Source organism: Ranitomeya variabilis, chromosome 2 (genome assembly GCF_051348905.1).
Source record: "Ranitomeya variabilis isolate aRanVar5 chromosome 2, aRanVar5.hap1, whole genome shotgun sequence".
Classification (NCBI taxonomy): domain Eukaryota; kingdom Metazoa; phylum Chordata; class Amphibia; order Anura; family Dendrobatidae; genus Ranitomeya; species Ranitomeya variabilis.
In genome coordinates this window covers 132,340,820-132,357,442 of record NC_135233.1, presented here as the reverse complement: position 1 = coordinate 132,357,442, position 16,623 = coordinate 132,340,820, and the positions used below count along the sequence as shown (strand labels likewise).

The 16,623-nt window shown below is 42.0% G+C and overlaps 1 protein-coding gene across 5 annotated transcripts in view; it reads right to left on the bottom strand.

The window, feature by feature from the left end:
- LOC143804674 (proton-coupled folate transporter-like) overlaps positions 1 to 13,375 on the bottom strand; it is a 702,815-nt gene extending 689,440 nt beyond the window's left edge. For all 5 annotated transcript variants that reach the window (XM_077283005.1, XM_077283008.1, XM_077283004.1 and 2 more), the window contains exon 1: positions 13,063 to 13,375. In XM_077283005.1, coding sequence (XP_077139120.1) covers positions 13,063 to 13,170 — 108 coding nt within the window. In that variant the 5' untranslated portion in view covers positions 13,171 to 13,375. The remainder of the gene's footprint in view (positions 1 to 13,062) is intronic.
- Between the last annotated feature and the right edge of the window lie 3,248 nt (positions 13,376 to 16,623).

Sequence of the window (16,623 nt, the reverse complement as noted above, 5' to 3'; positions counted from 1 at the left end):
ACCTCTTCAGTGTGTTTTTCTAACTCCGCCGGGTGCCTGTTGCGCACATGTTTCCACATGTTGGAGGTATTGAGGTTGCTGACATTTCGACCTCTTTTGACTTTTTGATGACACACGTTGCATCTGACATAGCAAATGTCATCTGCAACTGTGTCAAAAAAGGACCAGGCACTGCAAGTCTTGGGCCCTTTTTGGCTTTTGGAAGAGACATGCTCCTAACGGGTGCCAAAGCGGAGGCTGCAGGATCCGCAGTCTTCCCCCTCCCTCTCCCTCTTTGGGCCGTACGGGGAATCTCTTCCTCAGAGCTGCTCCCACCACCTTCCTGTCCCTCACGCCAAGATGGGTCGAGGACCTCATCATCTACACTACCCTCTGCCCCCAACTGCTCCTCCTGGGTAGTCTCAGCAGTAGAGCACGCACCAGTAAGTGGCACCTGAGTGTCATCATTAGCTGATGCGGCCTGCGATGTGGTGACCGGAGCCACTGGCCCACCCGCCTCTTCAGAGGAAGACAGAAAAAGCTGTTGGGCATCACTGCACCCTGCCTCTTCTTCCATTTCTCCAATGCTGCTTGGCTGGCCCCCTGTTTCCAAGCCAAGAGATTCAGAGAACAGAAGTAGAGACGGCTCCTGTCCTGGGCTCTCTGTCTGCCTGGGCAATTTGGCAGGTGGTGAAGAGACAGATGGCTGCTCTCCAGTGCTCTGTGTCTGAGAGGATGTGGCACTAATGGAAGTTGATGCATTAGCTGCCATCCATCCGACAACAGCTTCAATTTGGTCTTGACGCAGCAGCGGTGTACGGCGCTCTGACACAAAGCTGCGCATGAACGACTGTTGCCTGGTGAAAGTGGGTGCTGATGAGTCACCGGTGCCCGCAGCAGGCACAGAATCCCCACGTCCCCTCCCTGCTCCGCGCCCACGCCCACGCCCACGTGCCTTACTCACTGCCTTCTTCATCTTGGTTGACTGATAAAGATAAGCAGAAAAGTACTAACGGCTTTGTGTGCTTATTCCTGAGCAACTCCTCCTAACAGGTATAAGAAACACTAATTTTCTAAAGTGTGGACTAGACACAAATATGAGCTAATGTGGCCTACAGAAATGTAAAGTGGTGTAACTGGTGTGTTTGGTGAACTTTATTATTTATTTCTTTTTTGGGGGCTGAACTGACAACAGATAGAGCTGCAGTCACACAGAGACCGTGCAGACAGACGTAAACGGCGCTGCAAGGCCCAAAAACCCTCCTCTACTTTATCCTATGTAGTGTTTTTCCACAAATTAGCTGGAGACGGGTGGAAAGACACTAATAGGATTTTTTTAAATTAATTAGCAGCAGACTACACTACTTGAAAAAAAATTAAAATTGATTTGGCGGTATGACGCAGTGAACAACCCTGAGCTGGAGACAACCAGGCTACGGCTGCTCACAGACTACAGGGCGAGCTGCAGTCACACGGAGACCAAGCAGACAGCCCTAAACGGCGCTGCAAGGCCCAAAAACCCTCCTCTACTTTATCCTATGTAGTGTTTTTCCACAAATTAGCTGGAGACGGGTGGAAAGACACTAATAGGATTTTTTTGAATTAATTAGCAGCAGACTACACTACTTGAAAAAAAAATAAAATTGATTTGGCGGTATGACGCAGTGAACAACCCTGAGCTGGAGACAACCAGGCTACGGCTGCTCACAGACTACAGGGCGAGCTGCAGTCACACGGAGACCGTGCAGACAGCCGTAAACGGCGCTGCAAGGCCCAAAAACCCTCCTCTACTTTATCCTATGTAGTGTTTTTCCACAAATTAGCTGGAGACGGGTGGAAAGACACTAATAGGATTTTTTTGAATAAATTAGCAGCAGACTACACTACTTGAAAAAAAAAAAAAAAAGAACAGTATGAGGCAATGAACCACCCTCCCTGAACTGAATACAACCAGCTATGGATGGCCTATGTGGCTGCACTCAGACTAGAGAGTGGGCTGCACTCACACACACACACACACACACACAGACCTTGCAGATCGCTGTGAAAACAGCGCTACAAGGCAAAAGCAAGGTGAATAGTAGGTGAACACAGCGGTTGCTAAATTAGCCTTTGGAAAGCACAAAGAAGCAAATCGCTATCTCTAAACTGTCCCTCAGTCAGCAAACAGCGTCCTGTCACTAACTGAATTCACAGCAGAGTGATCGCAAAATGGCGCCAGCGACTTTTAAACTGCATCATGACATCATTTCAGCAGCCAATCACAGCCTTGCCAGTAGTTTCATGCCCTCCATGCTAAACAGGATGTGCCCACACTTGGAATCATTCTCATTGGCTGAATTTCGGAATTTTGAATCTGGGAACTTCCGATTCCGGTATCCGATACGCGGCAAGTATCGGAATCCCGGTATCGGAATTCCGATACCGCAAGTATCGGCCGATACCCGATACTTGCGGTATCGGAATGCTCAACACTATTCATAATGTGTTCCATAGATCCTTGTTGCAGAGATATGTGGTACCTATGGTTCCCTCCGTTGATCCTCCTGCTCCGGTGTTGGTTGAGGGGGAATTGGAATATGTGGTGCAGAACATTTTGGATTCTCGTTTTTCGAGGCGGAAGCTTCAGTATCTGGTCAAGTGGAAGGGTTATGGCCAGGAGGATAATTCTTGGGTTGTTGCCTCCGATGTTCATGCTGCCGATTTGGTTCGTGCTTTCCATTTGGCTCGTCCTGATCGGCCTGGGAGCTCTGGTGAGGGTTCGTTGACACCTCCTCAAGGGGGGGGGGTACTGTTGTGAATTCCATTCTGGAGCTCCCTCCTGTGGTTGCTAATGGTATTTTTGTGAGTTCTGCTCTTGGGCTCCCTCTGGTGGTTTTGAGTGGAACTGCTGCTCCTTTAGGTAGCTGTAGCAGCTGCCTTCACTAATCGCCTTGCCTGGGTTTGTTATTTGAACCTGCTCTGGGCTTTAGTTCATGCCAGCTGTCAATGTTCTTGGTTGGATTTGGTTCTCTCCTTGGATTTCTCATATGGCCTGTCCTTTTCAGCAAAAGATAAGTTTTTGCTAGTTCTTGTTTGTCCATTTAGTTTGGACTCTATTGCTTTGCAAATATGTCTCTTTTTGTCCAGCTTGTCACTATGTCATATTCAGGCTAGTGGAAGCTCTGGGGAAGCAGATTTGCCCCTCCACACCGTGAGTCGGTGTGGAGTTCATTTTTGTAAACTCTGCGTGGATTTTTAGTTTTTAATACTGACCGCACAGTGTCCTTTTCTACTCTGTCTATCAAGTTTAGTATTTACCTCCTTTGCTAAGATCTGATTTCATTTCTGTGTACGTCATTTCCCTCTCCACTCACAGTCAATATTTGTGGGGGGCTATCTTTCCTTTTGGGGTTTTCTCTGAGGCAAGATAGCTTTCTATTTCCTTCTTTAGGGGTAGTTAGTTCTTAGGCTGTGACGAGGTGTCTAGGGAGAGTCAGGAACATCCCACGGCTATTACTAGTGTTGTTGTTAGGATTAGGAACTGCGGTCAGTAGAGTTACCACCTCCTCAGAGCTCGTCCCATGTTGGGTTTTAGCCACCAGGTCATATCAGTGTGGCTCCTTAACCACCAGGTCATAACAGTCCTCTAGTCAAGTGGATTGGAAAAGTCGATTTTTCCTTTTCACATTTTACATGTATATAGTGTAGAAGAATATAAAACTATTTACTGTAGCTTGCTTCACAATATTTAAAAAGTTGTAGCACCTTTTAAGGAACGATCTCCAGAATGCCTGTGGTGCTTTGACCATGCCGTGCACAATGGAGCAGTCTGTTGGACTTGTGTGTGTTTGTGTGTATCCTTTCTTAGCTTTTGGATTAACTTGCCCAATAGATGGTAGTTTTTTGGGCAGCATTTTAAAAAACAGTCCTTAGTATTATGACCCTTAGTTTATCAGTTCAATCTGATCAGAGATCTAATAGGTGAATATATATACATATATATATATATATATATACAGTTAGGTCCATATATATTTGGACAGAGACAACATTTTTCTCATTTTGGTTATAGACATTACCACAATGAATTTTAAACAAAACAATTCAGATGCAGTTGAAGTTCAGACTTTCAGCTTTCATTTGAGTGTATCCACATTAAAATTGGATGAAGGGTTTAGGAGTTTCTGCTCCTTAATATGTGCCACCCTGTTTTTAAAGGGACCAAAAGTAATTGGACAGATTCAATAATTTTAAATAAAATGTTCATTTTTAATACTTGGCTGAAAACACTTCATTGGGAATGACTGCCTGAAGTCTTGAACTCATGGACATCACCAGACACTGTGTTTCCTCCTTTTTGATGCTCTGCCAGGCCTTGACTGCGGTGGTTTTCAGTTGCTGTTTGTTTGTGGGCCTTTCTGTCTGAAGTTTAGTCTTTAACAAGTGAAATGCATGCTCAATTGGGTTGAGATCAGGTGACTGACTTGGCCATTCAATAATATTCCACTTCTTTGCTTTAATAAACTCCTGGGTTGCTTTGGCTTTATGTTTTGGGCCATTGTCCATCTGTAGTATGAAACGACGACCAATCAGTTTGGCTGCATTTGGCTGGATCTGAGCACACAGTATGGCTCTGAATACCTCAGAATTCATTCTGCTGCTTCTGTCCTGTGTCACATCATCAATAAACACTAGTGACCCAGTGCCACTGGCAGCCATGCATGCCCAAGCCATCACACTGCCTCCGCTGTGTTTTACATATGATGTGGTATGCTTTGGATCATGAGCTGTACCACGCCTTCAACATACTTTTCTCTTTCCATCATTCTGGTAGAGGTTGATCTTGGTTTCATCTGTCCATAGAATGTTCTTCCAGAACTGTGCTGGCTTTTTTAGATGTTTTATAGCAAAGTCCAGTCTAGCCTTTTTATTCTTGACACTTATGAGTGGCTTGCACCGTGCAGTGAACCCTCTGTATTTACTTTCATGCAGTCTTCTCTTTATGGTAGATTTGGATATTGATACTCCTACCTCCTGGAGAGTGCTGTTCACTTGGTTGGCTGTTGTGAAGGGGTTTCTCTTCACCATGGAGATAATTCTGCGATCATCCACTACTGTTGTCTTCCATGGGTGCACAGGTCTTTTTGCATTGATGAGTTCACCAGTGCTTTCTTTCTTTCTCAGGATGTACCAAACTGTACATTTTGCCACTCCTAATATTGTAGCAATTTCTTGGATGGTTTTTTTCTGTTTTCAGAGCTTAAGGATGGCTTGTTTCACCTGCATGGAGAGCGCTTTTGACCGCATGTTTACTTCATAGGAAAACCTTCCAAATGCAAGCACCACACCTCAAATCAACTCCAGGCCTTTTATCTGCTTAATTGAGAATGACATAATGAAGGGATTGCCCACACCTGTCCATGAGATAGCCTTGGAGTCAATTGTCCAATTACTTTTGGTCCCTTTAAAAACAGGGTGGCACAGGTTAAGGAGCTGAAACTCCTAAACTCTTCATCCAATTTTAATATGGATACCCTCAAATGAAAGCTAAAAGTCTGAACTTCAACTGCATCTGAATTGTTTTGTTTAAAATTAATTGTGGTAATGTCTATAACCAAAATGAGAAAAATGTTGTCTCTGTCCAAATATATATGGACCTAACTGTATATATACACTCACTGGCCACTTTATTAGGTACACCTGTCCAACTTCTTGTTAACACTTAATTTCTAATCAGCCAATCACATGGCGGCAACTCAGTGCATTTAGGCATGTAGACATGGTCAAGACAATCTCCTGCAGTTCAAACCGAGCATCAGTATGGGGAAGAAAGGTGATTTGAGTGCCTTTGAACGTGACATGGTTGTTGGTGCCAGAAGGGCTGGTCTGAGTATTTCAGAAACTGCTGATCTACTGGGATTTTCACGCACAACCATCTCTAGGGTTTACAGAGAATGGTCCGAAAAAGAAAAAAAATCCAGTGAGCGGCAGTTCTGTGGGTGGAAATGCCTTGTTGATGCCAGAGGTCAGAGGAGAATGGGAAGACTGGTTCGAGCTGATAGAAAGGCAACAGTGACTCAAATCGCCACCCGTTACAACCAAGGTAGGCCTAAGAGCATCTCTGAACGCACAGTGCGTCGAACTTTGAGGCAGATGGGCTACAGCAGCAGAAGACCACACCGGGTACCACTCCTTTCAGCTAAGAACAGGAAACTGAGGCTACAATTTGCACAAGCTCATCAAAATTGGACAGTAGAAGATTGGAAAAACTTTGCTTGGTCTGATGAGTCTCGATTTCTGCTGCGACATTCGGATGGTAGGGTCAGAATTTGGCGTAAACAACATGAAAGCATGGATCCATCCTGCCTTGTATCAACGGTTCAGGGATGTGCAGCCGACAAATCTGCGGCAACTGTGTGATGCCATCATGTCAATATGGACCAAAATCTCTGAGGAATGCTTCCAGCACCTTGTTGAATCTATGCCACGAAGAATTAAGGCAGTTCTGAAGGCAAAAGGGGGTCCAACCCGTTACTAGCATGGTGTACCTAATAAAGTGGCCAGTGAGTGTATATATATATATACTAGATTGTGGCCCGATTCTAACGCATCGGGTATTCTAGAATATGCATGTCCCCGTAGTATATGGACAATGATGATTCCAGAATTCGCGGCAGACTGTGCCCGTCGCTGATTGGTCGAGGCAACCTTTATGACATCATCGTTGCCATGGCAACCATTATGACATCTACGTCGATACTGTGCCCGTCGCCTGGCGGCCTCGTCCAATCAGAGACGCGGGATTTCCAGGACAGACAGACAGACAGAAAGACAGATAGAAAGACAAACAGACAGACAGACGGAAAAACCCTTAGACAATTATATATATAGATATATAAATAAATCAAAAAAATGGGAATCCCGAAGGATTTCAAATCTCATTTACAAAAACTGCCTCAATGTCATACTGTTCTAGTTGTCCATAGCAACCAATCAGAGCTCAGCTTTCACTTTGTGTCAGCAGGGTCAATGCTGAAATCTGCGCTCTGGTTGTTACAGGTGATCTGTGTTGATCGTTGAGACAAGTGGACCCAAACAAAGTTATTTGTGAATTTTAGAAGTTTAAAAAATGTGTGGAAATGGAAAAAATACTAAAGAGATTATAAAGAACAACCATATCATTCTAAAAAAATGGATATTTCAAGCCAACCAACACATGAGTAAACAGGATTCAAAGTTTGCAAGCACATCGGCAAAAAAATTAAAAACTTCGAAAACTATTGATTTGCCTGTTTCGAAAGACTATTATAAAAGTTCCACCCAGGATAAACCATAACATGACAACTGTCCACTGGGTAAAGGGCGCTGGTACAAGTTGCGTAAAGCCAAAGGTACACTTGCAACCTTTCATCACGATAAACCACCTCTTGTAGTGAAGGCATTGGAGGTAGTAAAGCCAATTTATGAAGAGTTGTCATTGGATGATTTGCTGGAATGTTATATTGGAACAAAAACGCAAAATAACAATGAATCACTCAACTCATTTATTTCGACTTTTGCTCCAATACATCTTCATTTGGGTGCTAAGATTGTAAAAATATCTACTTTTTTGGCAAAAATGATCATTAACGAGATAATTATGCCAATTTTTAAAGTAATAAATGTGATGAGAATGACTATTGGACAGCAAGCGGAGATGAATGCGCACACTCGGGTCGAGGCTTAAGTCACTCGATGCTCCATTTATGTGACTCCATTTGAGATGACAGATCTCATTGCAGAAAAGAGATCAACTCTGCAGGCATTTTATGAACGCGAGGAAGGATCACTGTTTGGTCATGGAATAGCTGATTAAATGTAACTGTGATGCTAGTCACTTCTCATGGCCAAGCAGTGAGTCAGAATGGTCAAGGAGTCCAAGGTCAGAAGCCAGGAGAGTACGTCGTAAACAGAAGGCAGAGACAAAAGCGTGGTCAGGTAACATTCTGAGGCCAGAATACTAGGAGGATAACAGATCAGAACAGAAGGGTTTAAACAGTCAGATGGTCAGAATAAAGTCCAAGTTCAGGCAGCAAATGATCAAGCATACAGAACTCAAGGCACAGGGAGCACAGACCTACTAGATTAATGTACGTCTGGCAGAGGTCTAGGAGAAGCAGCTAATTTAAGTAGCATGGCAATCACCTGGATAGTGAACACTTACAGTCAGCCGATGCCTTCCTGTCACAGATTGGAAAGTCAAGCTGTCAATCAACACACTGACAGATCAGCATGCCCCTGTACCAGATTGGAGGGCCAAGCTGTCAATCAAAGTACTGACAGCTTCAGCACGCCCGTGTACCGGATTGAACGGACAAGCTGTCAGTAACTGCATCCCAGACACACTGAGGGGTGGAATCGTGAAAGTACCCCCTCTTCTAAGGGGCCAAAGGACCCCCAGACTTCCCACAAAATTTTAGATGGATGGCCCTGACTAATTGATCAGCCTTCACATTTTGAGCAAAGACCCAGGATCTTTCCTCTGGTCCTTATCCCCTCCAGTGCATGAGGTACTGGAGGGAATTATGGGCCCTCTGAGAATCCACAGCCCTCTGAACCTCATACTCCAGGCCACTGTCTACTGAAAGCAGAGGTGGTGGGAATAAGGGAGACAATGCAAAAGGGACATATTCCTTTCATAGAAATGTATGTAATACTTTAGGGATGTGAAGGCATGGTGGAACCTTAAATCTAAATGCCACTGGATTGACCCCCTCCAGGATCTCATTGCACCAATAAACTTTGCATGCAACTTTGCTGACAACACTTTAAGTTTAATGTTCCTAGATGACAACCAAACCTTATCCCCAATCTTAAAAGCAGGACCCACCGAATGTCTTCTATCAACCTTTCATTTTTGGAGAATCTCAGCAGTCTCAATATTCTTCTGATCCTCCCTCCAGACATCCCCATGTGTCTGTATGGTGACCTCCACCCCAGGGCATTCAGAACTAATCCTAGAAAATTCACCAAAATGGGGATGAAAACCATTATTACAGGTTAGCTTCTGGTAGATTGATAGATAGATTTGCTTGACTATTAAAAGCAAACTCAGCGAGAGGTAAAAACGAAGATAAGTCCTCCTGTTGAGCTGCCACAACGCACTTTAAAATTTGTTTCAAAAATTGATTTGTCCTCTCAGTATGACTATTGGTTTCAGGGTGATAGGCAGATAAAAATGTCAAATCAATCCCTAGATAATGCAAAAAGCTCTCCAAATTTTAGAGACAAATTGTTCTCCCCTATCTGACACAATGTTCAGAGGGATCCCATGTAACTTTACAATATGAGTAAAAAGCAATCTGGAAAGTGTATCTGTGTTAGGTAATCCTGACAAAGGAACAAAAAGAGCTTGTTTGCTGAATCAATCAACTACCACCCTGATAGCAGTTTTCCCATCAGATAGAGGCCAATCTGTAATGAAATCTGGAATTGGAAATAGAGCCAATTCCCCAGCTGGCCAGCTATGACTGACTTTGGCGCATGTGCAGACTTCACAAGCAGATACAAAATCTTTAATATAATTATACATGGATGGCTACCAAAACAATCTAGCAATGGCTTTCTGTGTAGCAGTAACTCCAAAATGACCCCTTAAAAAAGAATCATGAAATTCCCGTAGCACCCGCAATCTTAGTTACACAGGCACAAATAATTTGGACCCTGAGGAATCAGAAGGAGCCAACGACTGGACTATAAGAATCTCCTCATCCAAATCTGAGGTTACCATAGATGCCACAATGCCCTGGGGAATAATGGAGGATCTGGAGGAGAAATAGAATCTAGACTACGAGATAATGCCAAATCACCAAACCCTGGCTCAGGTAAATGAGACAGACCATTCAGTCCTAGTTAAGTGCCCAGGATGATAGACGCGGTATCCACCGCTTGTCATGAAAAGCGGTGAATACCGTGAGTATACACCTTTCGTACATTGAGGAAGGTCTATATGACCGAAAAGATCGAATTCACTTTTATTCAGATCAGTGACCACGATATCTCCAGAACCAATTGGTCAATTGAGTTGTGCTTGTGCACACACTTTCAGTATATAAGTGTCTATCACCTGTACGATAATCAAGCCAAAATCTTTTTTTGACTTTGACAGGCCTCCAATTGTGCCCCAAAAGTGCCAGAAATCAATACTCAATTTTTAGCATGATGCCATTTATCATTTTCAATTTTTTTTTATTTCAACTGCTGAGGATAGCAACAATTATAGTAATTAAGATTCTGTTTGTTTTTGATTGTTTCAGACAAGTACAACAGCCGGGATTGTGACCACATTCACAAATGTTTTGTTTTCCTTGCCCACTTCACTGCACTTTTACAGTAGTTATATATACTCTTTACATCATATAAAAGTTTGTAAGCATACTTCAAACAGGTGCAAATATACTGTCATTTTTCCACTAAAAAATAGCATAAAAATTGGGTGCCCAGACTAGAAGACCCCTTAAAGTTTCAGTTACACAATAATACAGTTGGTCTGTTGTATATCTGTGTGTTTGTTATAAAATTCCTTTTCACTGATAGAATCTGATATTTTTTTAACCAAACTCTATTTCTCTCACATTATTCACGCAATTTTGTGAATGGTGTCAAAGGCTCATCGAAAATGGTGTCAGACATTAGCCCCATATCCAGGAAAGAGGATAGAAATCATGGGGCCTGGTAGCAGAATTCCTATTTGGGGCTACCCCAAACAACAACAAAAAATAATATTCAGCTGGGTCAAAAAATAACATATCTCACAACTTTGCAGCCTTTACAACCCCCTCAGTGTTATCATGCACTAAGATACCACTTTCATAGCCCCCTAAAAGTATGATGCCAATAAATGAAACCCCAAAACAGTAAGGTACACCCACAGTGAATTCCTCTACAGTATCCTTCACACGTACAGTATGATGACCATAAAAAAACACCACCACCCTCACAAAGTATAATACCTACACAGTGACCCCAACACAGTATGATAGCACTCCTAAGACACCTTACACAGTATTATGGCACTTATGAAGCCATCCACACAATGATGTCCTCAACACAGCCCTCCATAAAGTATGTTGGCTCCCACAACATTCTACCTTGTAAAATGATCCACACACATTATAGTGGCCCATAGCAGCCCTCCAAACAGATTAATGCCCTCCCACATAGCCCTGAAAACATTGTAAACCCCCACACAGCCCCCACACAGTATAATGGCCCTCATACAACCCTCCACACTGTTTAAGGAACCTCACTAGCCCTCCAAACAGTAAAATGGCCCCCAGCAAAGCTCTTCAAGCAGTATAATATCCCACATACAGCCTTCCCACACAGCCCTTCAAACAATGTAACTGATACCCACATAGGCTTCCAAATAGTATAAATGACCCCTAAACAGCCCTCCAAATAATACATTGGTCCCACATAGTCCTTCATGAAGTATGATGGCCCCCTGCACAGCCCTCCAAATAGTATGATTGCTACCCACAAAACCCTACAAATAGGATGATGGTCCCCCAAGTAACTCTCCAAATAGCATGATGACCCCCAAGTAACCCTTCAAATATTATGATGGCAACCAAAAGGTACTTATTGATTTTAAAAAATATATATTTTTCCTCATTCCCCTGCTGCATTGGTCTCAGCAGTGTGTGGTCTGATCCTCTGCACTGCACAGCACATCAGGAGCAAGTAGACACAGTAGTGACGTCAGACTCACAGAAAGATTGATGGCCGAGGGAACATCAGTTGATGGCTCGCTCTTCCATTATTGCTTTCAACCATATCTACATCCAAGATGGGGATACAGTTTAAAGTATGATGCCAGGTGTGGAGGGTCCGATGTCGGAGCTGGCACCGAACCCCCTGACTCATGGGCCCCAAAGTGGCTGCATGGGCTGCAATTTTAATGGCATGTCACTGCCCATAGCTATAAAGTTTCTAAAACCTGTGCATACACAAAAGCTGGATGTGTCAAAAAGTCTTAAGGTACCTTCACAAGAAACGACTTTGTAACGATATCGCTAGCGATTCGTGACGTTGCAGCGTCCTGGCTAGCGATATCGTTTAGTTTGACACGCAGCAGCGATCAGGATCCTGCTGTGATGTTGCTGGTCGCTGAATAAAGTCCAGAACTTTATTTGGTCATCCGATCGCCGTGTATCGTTGTGTTTGACAGCAAAAGCAACGATACCAGCGATATTTTACACTGGTAACCAGGGTAAACATCGGGTTACTAAGCGCAGGGCCGCGCTTAGTAACCCGATGCTTACCCTGATTACCAGCGTAAAATGTAAATAAAAAAAAAACAGTACATACTTACATGCGTCCCCCGGCGTCCGCTTCCTACACTGACTGAGCGCCGCAAAGTGAAAGTGAAAGCACAGCACAGCGGTGACATCACCGCTGTGCCCTGCTATTGCCGGCGCTCACACAGTGCAGGAAGCGGACGCCGGGGGACGCATGTAAGTATGTAGTGTTTGTTTTTTTTTACATTTTACGATGGTAACCAGGGTAAACATCGGGTTACTAAGCGTGGCCCTGCGCTTAGCAACCCGATGTTTACCCTGGTTACCCAGGGACCTCGGCATCGTTGGTCGCTGGAGAGCGGTCTGTGTGACAGCTCTCCAGTGACCAAACAGCGACGCTGCAGCGATCGGCATCGTTGTCGCTATCGCTGCAGCTTCGCTTCGTGTGAAGGTACCTTTAGTGTTGTCTCATTGCCTAATTTATTCTAGTTGTCATTCTTCTTGTTTGCTTCTATTTCAAATGCAAAGTGCTGAAAAATATTTTGGTGCTGGACCAATAAAAAATATTATTATTAATGCAAACCATGTCTAAGTATCACTGTATGAATACTTCCATTGTAATGCATTAACTCAGCATCCAGGATGTGATGCAGAGCTTGATTTGTATAAAGTAAAAAAGGTAAACAAGTTTCAAATAAAACAATTTTTAAAATGTAGCAATTATAATAAGAACTAAAACTGCAGTATAGAATAACATTAAATCATATTCAGCACATAACTTTGTATTTACATTTAGTGCAAAAAGTAGGAAACATCTTACCTTATCCAATATCAGCTGTTGATAGGCTGGTGCTTGCAGAAATATTCCCGTCATAAAGAGAAAAAGCACTGGTTCCACAGTGATTATTGATCGTAACCGGTGACACATTGTCTGCTGCTAAGGAACTTTTGACTGTGTAGTAATATTAACAGTCTAAGACTGAAACTGAGCTAAGTGTAGAATATTTCTCAGTGGAAAAAGGCATAAAAAGCTATATAAGTAGCAATATTATTGTTATTATTCATATGTTCCCGCACATTATACCTGTATTTAACAATAATGTTATAGTACAGTCTTGAGTTGCTGCATTTCTTTCACTGTCAAAGCAAGTATAACACGGAACTAGTAACTTCCTCCTCCACTACATTTTTATGGGAGGTCAAAGATTGAAATCAGCTTTTGACAGTTTCACTTGTCTTTCTCACGGGATCCTTTAACACGCATCCACGATTTATTTATTCATGTAATATACAATGGACAATGTCCAAAATGTTTGAAATAATTGTTTTTTAGAAGTATTTACAATTTCACATTAAGGAATTCTCAGTCACAACACATTACATGGACAATCCATTAATTTGAATATAGTAAGCAATGCTGTACTTAACCAGTGGTGGTGCTGTAGAGAAACTTAATGCTAGATGCTGTGCTTCTCTGTGGATTAATCATTGTGATCAGCTTATTTTTGGTAGACCATTCCTGCAAAAAATGTATTGGACCAAGCAAATGGCCCTGTTAGCAATGGTGCACTACATTCAATTCTAGAAAACTGTGTTTTGGTTATGAAATGCTCAGTTTATAAAAAAATGTAGATAATACGATGAATTGTAAGGTTGCAAAAGACACTCAATCAAGTTCAATTAATTATATGCGGAATTTGTAAAAGAGAAGAAATAAAAAACTACAGCCACCAAAAAGATTTAAGGATAATGATCAAGGGGCCATGTCATTAGCTTGCGGTCACTGACTTATCATAATGTTCTGCATAGCAATACACCTTTCTTTGCCACTTTTTAGATGTATAGTTACCGACAAGGGTATATGGGGGTGTCCTAATTTACTGAAGCATATGTAATTAAGAGGAAAGAAATGTGGAAAAATGAAAGAGGGGGGAGAAAAGTTAGATTAAATATTTTTTTTCCCATAATCGTATTATTTTTCACAAAGCCCATTGAATGGATATTTATTGTTAATATAGAGTCTAAGCTTAATATGAAGTTTCTTTCTGTTACCTTTGTGTATTTTTCAGCTTCATCTGACCAACCCTCATCTGAGGGTGAATCCAGCTTAACATAGCTAGATAGGCTGTTCTATTCATACACTGCTAAAACTACATTTGCAAGCAGCACCTTGCTTCTCCTTAAGGAGAACTGCTGCAGATCCCTCCCTCGCTCTCCTGTTTATTCCTTACAAGTCCCCTCTGAGTTATCAACAAGCCAAACCAAACGTAGAATTCACCTTATACTTACATCTGAGCAGTCTTTGTTCCAGTACAGTACCCTGCCTGACCAACTTTATTTTATCCTCTACAAAATTAATAGTCAGTGCAAAGGAGCTGTGCTTGCTGTCTGCTTCTGAGAATTCAGTGATGTGAAACGGCAAATGCTGCTATGATGATACATATGAGACAGGATTATCTTCTGTCAATGACATCAGCAGAGCAGCATTTCTGTTATTATATAATGGTCTGTAATGGGCAGCCCAAAACACACTGCTTAGCTATCCATTGTATAGTAAACTCCATTGTGGCGGACTGCAGGAAAGTTAAGCTCCGCTAGAAACTAGCTAACAATTATGTAAAACCACACAGGCAGCCATACTGATGTAGCTGGCAGAAAATAAATACAGTAACGAAAGGTACTGTAAAAAAGCAAACAGTGCACAGCGGCATAGAGTGCATTCTAAATGTAGAATACACTTTATGTCAATGCTGGAGGTTGAGGAGATTATGCTGGCTGAAAGAGACTGCACTGTGCATGATCAGCCAGGAGCAATAGCACTACAGCAGGATGGGGCCAATGGCAACTGGAGGGTCAATAGAGCCTATGCAAGGTATATTTTGGAAGGGATATTTTCAAAATCTGGCAGATTTAAAAATGAGCTATATTGGCAGAAAAGGAGAAAAATGTGTATTATTGGAAGACCACATTGTGAATTTCATAATAAACCCATTAAATAATAGTTTAAAAAAGGCAACAAAATGTAACATGTACAATCTAAAAAAGTGTGATAAGTATGTAATGTTTTTTTTTTATTTAAATTGTGCATGTTTAATTCTTGTAGTTATCCTATCATTTTACCCTTTTATTTTAATTTACTATATAAGAGGAAAGTGGAATCTTGCTCATTTCCCAACAGTTTCCTTTTTCCGGACTGCTTAATGTCTGTAAAAGTTCAGAAACTTCCTTGGTCAGTCAAAAGTTCACATAGTAAATTCAGAAACTTCAGTTTCACAAACCACATTTAGTGTGCACTGTTCTCTGCATTTTGGATTCAAACAGAGCAGCCAGATGATAGCAGACTTGATAAACATAATTTTTATTTGTAGTGTCTTAGCCTATTTTCACACAGTAGCTTAGCTACTGGGAAGAAGAGGGTACAGTAGCCCCAGGTCCCGCACTCAGAGGGTCCCACCCAGACTTATGCTACCCTTAACCCTGAGGTGGTGTGGGGAGACACAGTCTTCCTGCACTACCGCTCTCTGTTCTGTAGCCCGCAGGTCACTTTAAACATGTGGTCTACAGAACTGCCAAGTAGAAAGTCAAAGTTCTGACACGGTGACATGTCTCCACTGAATATATACATCTCTTGCAAAAATTAAGAGACCACCACATCAAAACCCTTTCATGGGCAGCCCAATCTCAAGACCTGAACCCCATTGAAAACCTCTGGAATGTAATCAAGTGGATGATGGATATTCACAAGCCATCAAACAAAGAAAAACAGGTTACATTTTTGTGCCAGGAGTAGTCTGAAAGACTGGTGGAAAGCATGCCAAGACGCATGAAAGCTGCGATTAAAAATCATGGTTATTCCACACAATATTGATTTCTGAACTCTTCCTGAGTTAAAACATTAGAGTTGTTTCTAAATGATTATGAACTTGTTTTCTTTGCATTATTTGACGTCTGAAAGCACTGTTTTTTTTTTTTTATTTTGACCACTTATCCTTTTTGGAAAAAAAAAATAAAATGTATTGCTTGGAAATTCGTAGACATGTTGTCAGAAGTTTATAGAATAAAAGAACAATTTACATTTAAGTCAAAAATATACCTATGAAGAGAAAAATCAGATACACTGAACATTTTGCAAGGGTCTCTTAATTTTTGCCAGAGCTGTATTCAGTGGGGGAAATAAGTAAAACAAATCTTGAAAATCACATTGCATGATTTTTACATAATTAAGTTGCATTTTCTTCCATGAAATAAGTATTTGGTCACCTACCAACCAGCAAGAATTCTGTCTCTCTCAGACCTGTAAGTTTTTCTTTAAGAAGCTCTCCTTCTCTGCACTCATTACCTGTATTAATTGCACCTGATTGAACTTGTTACCTGTATAAAA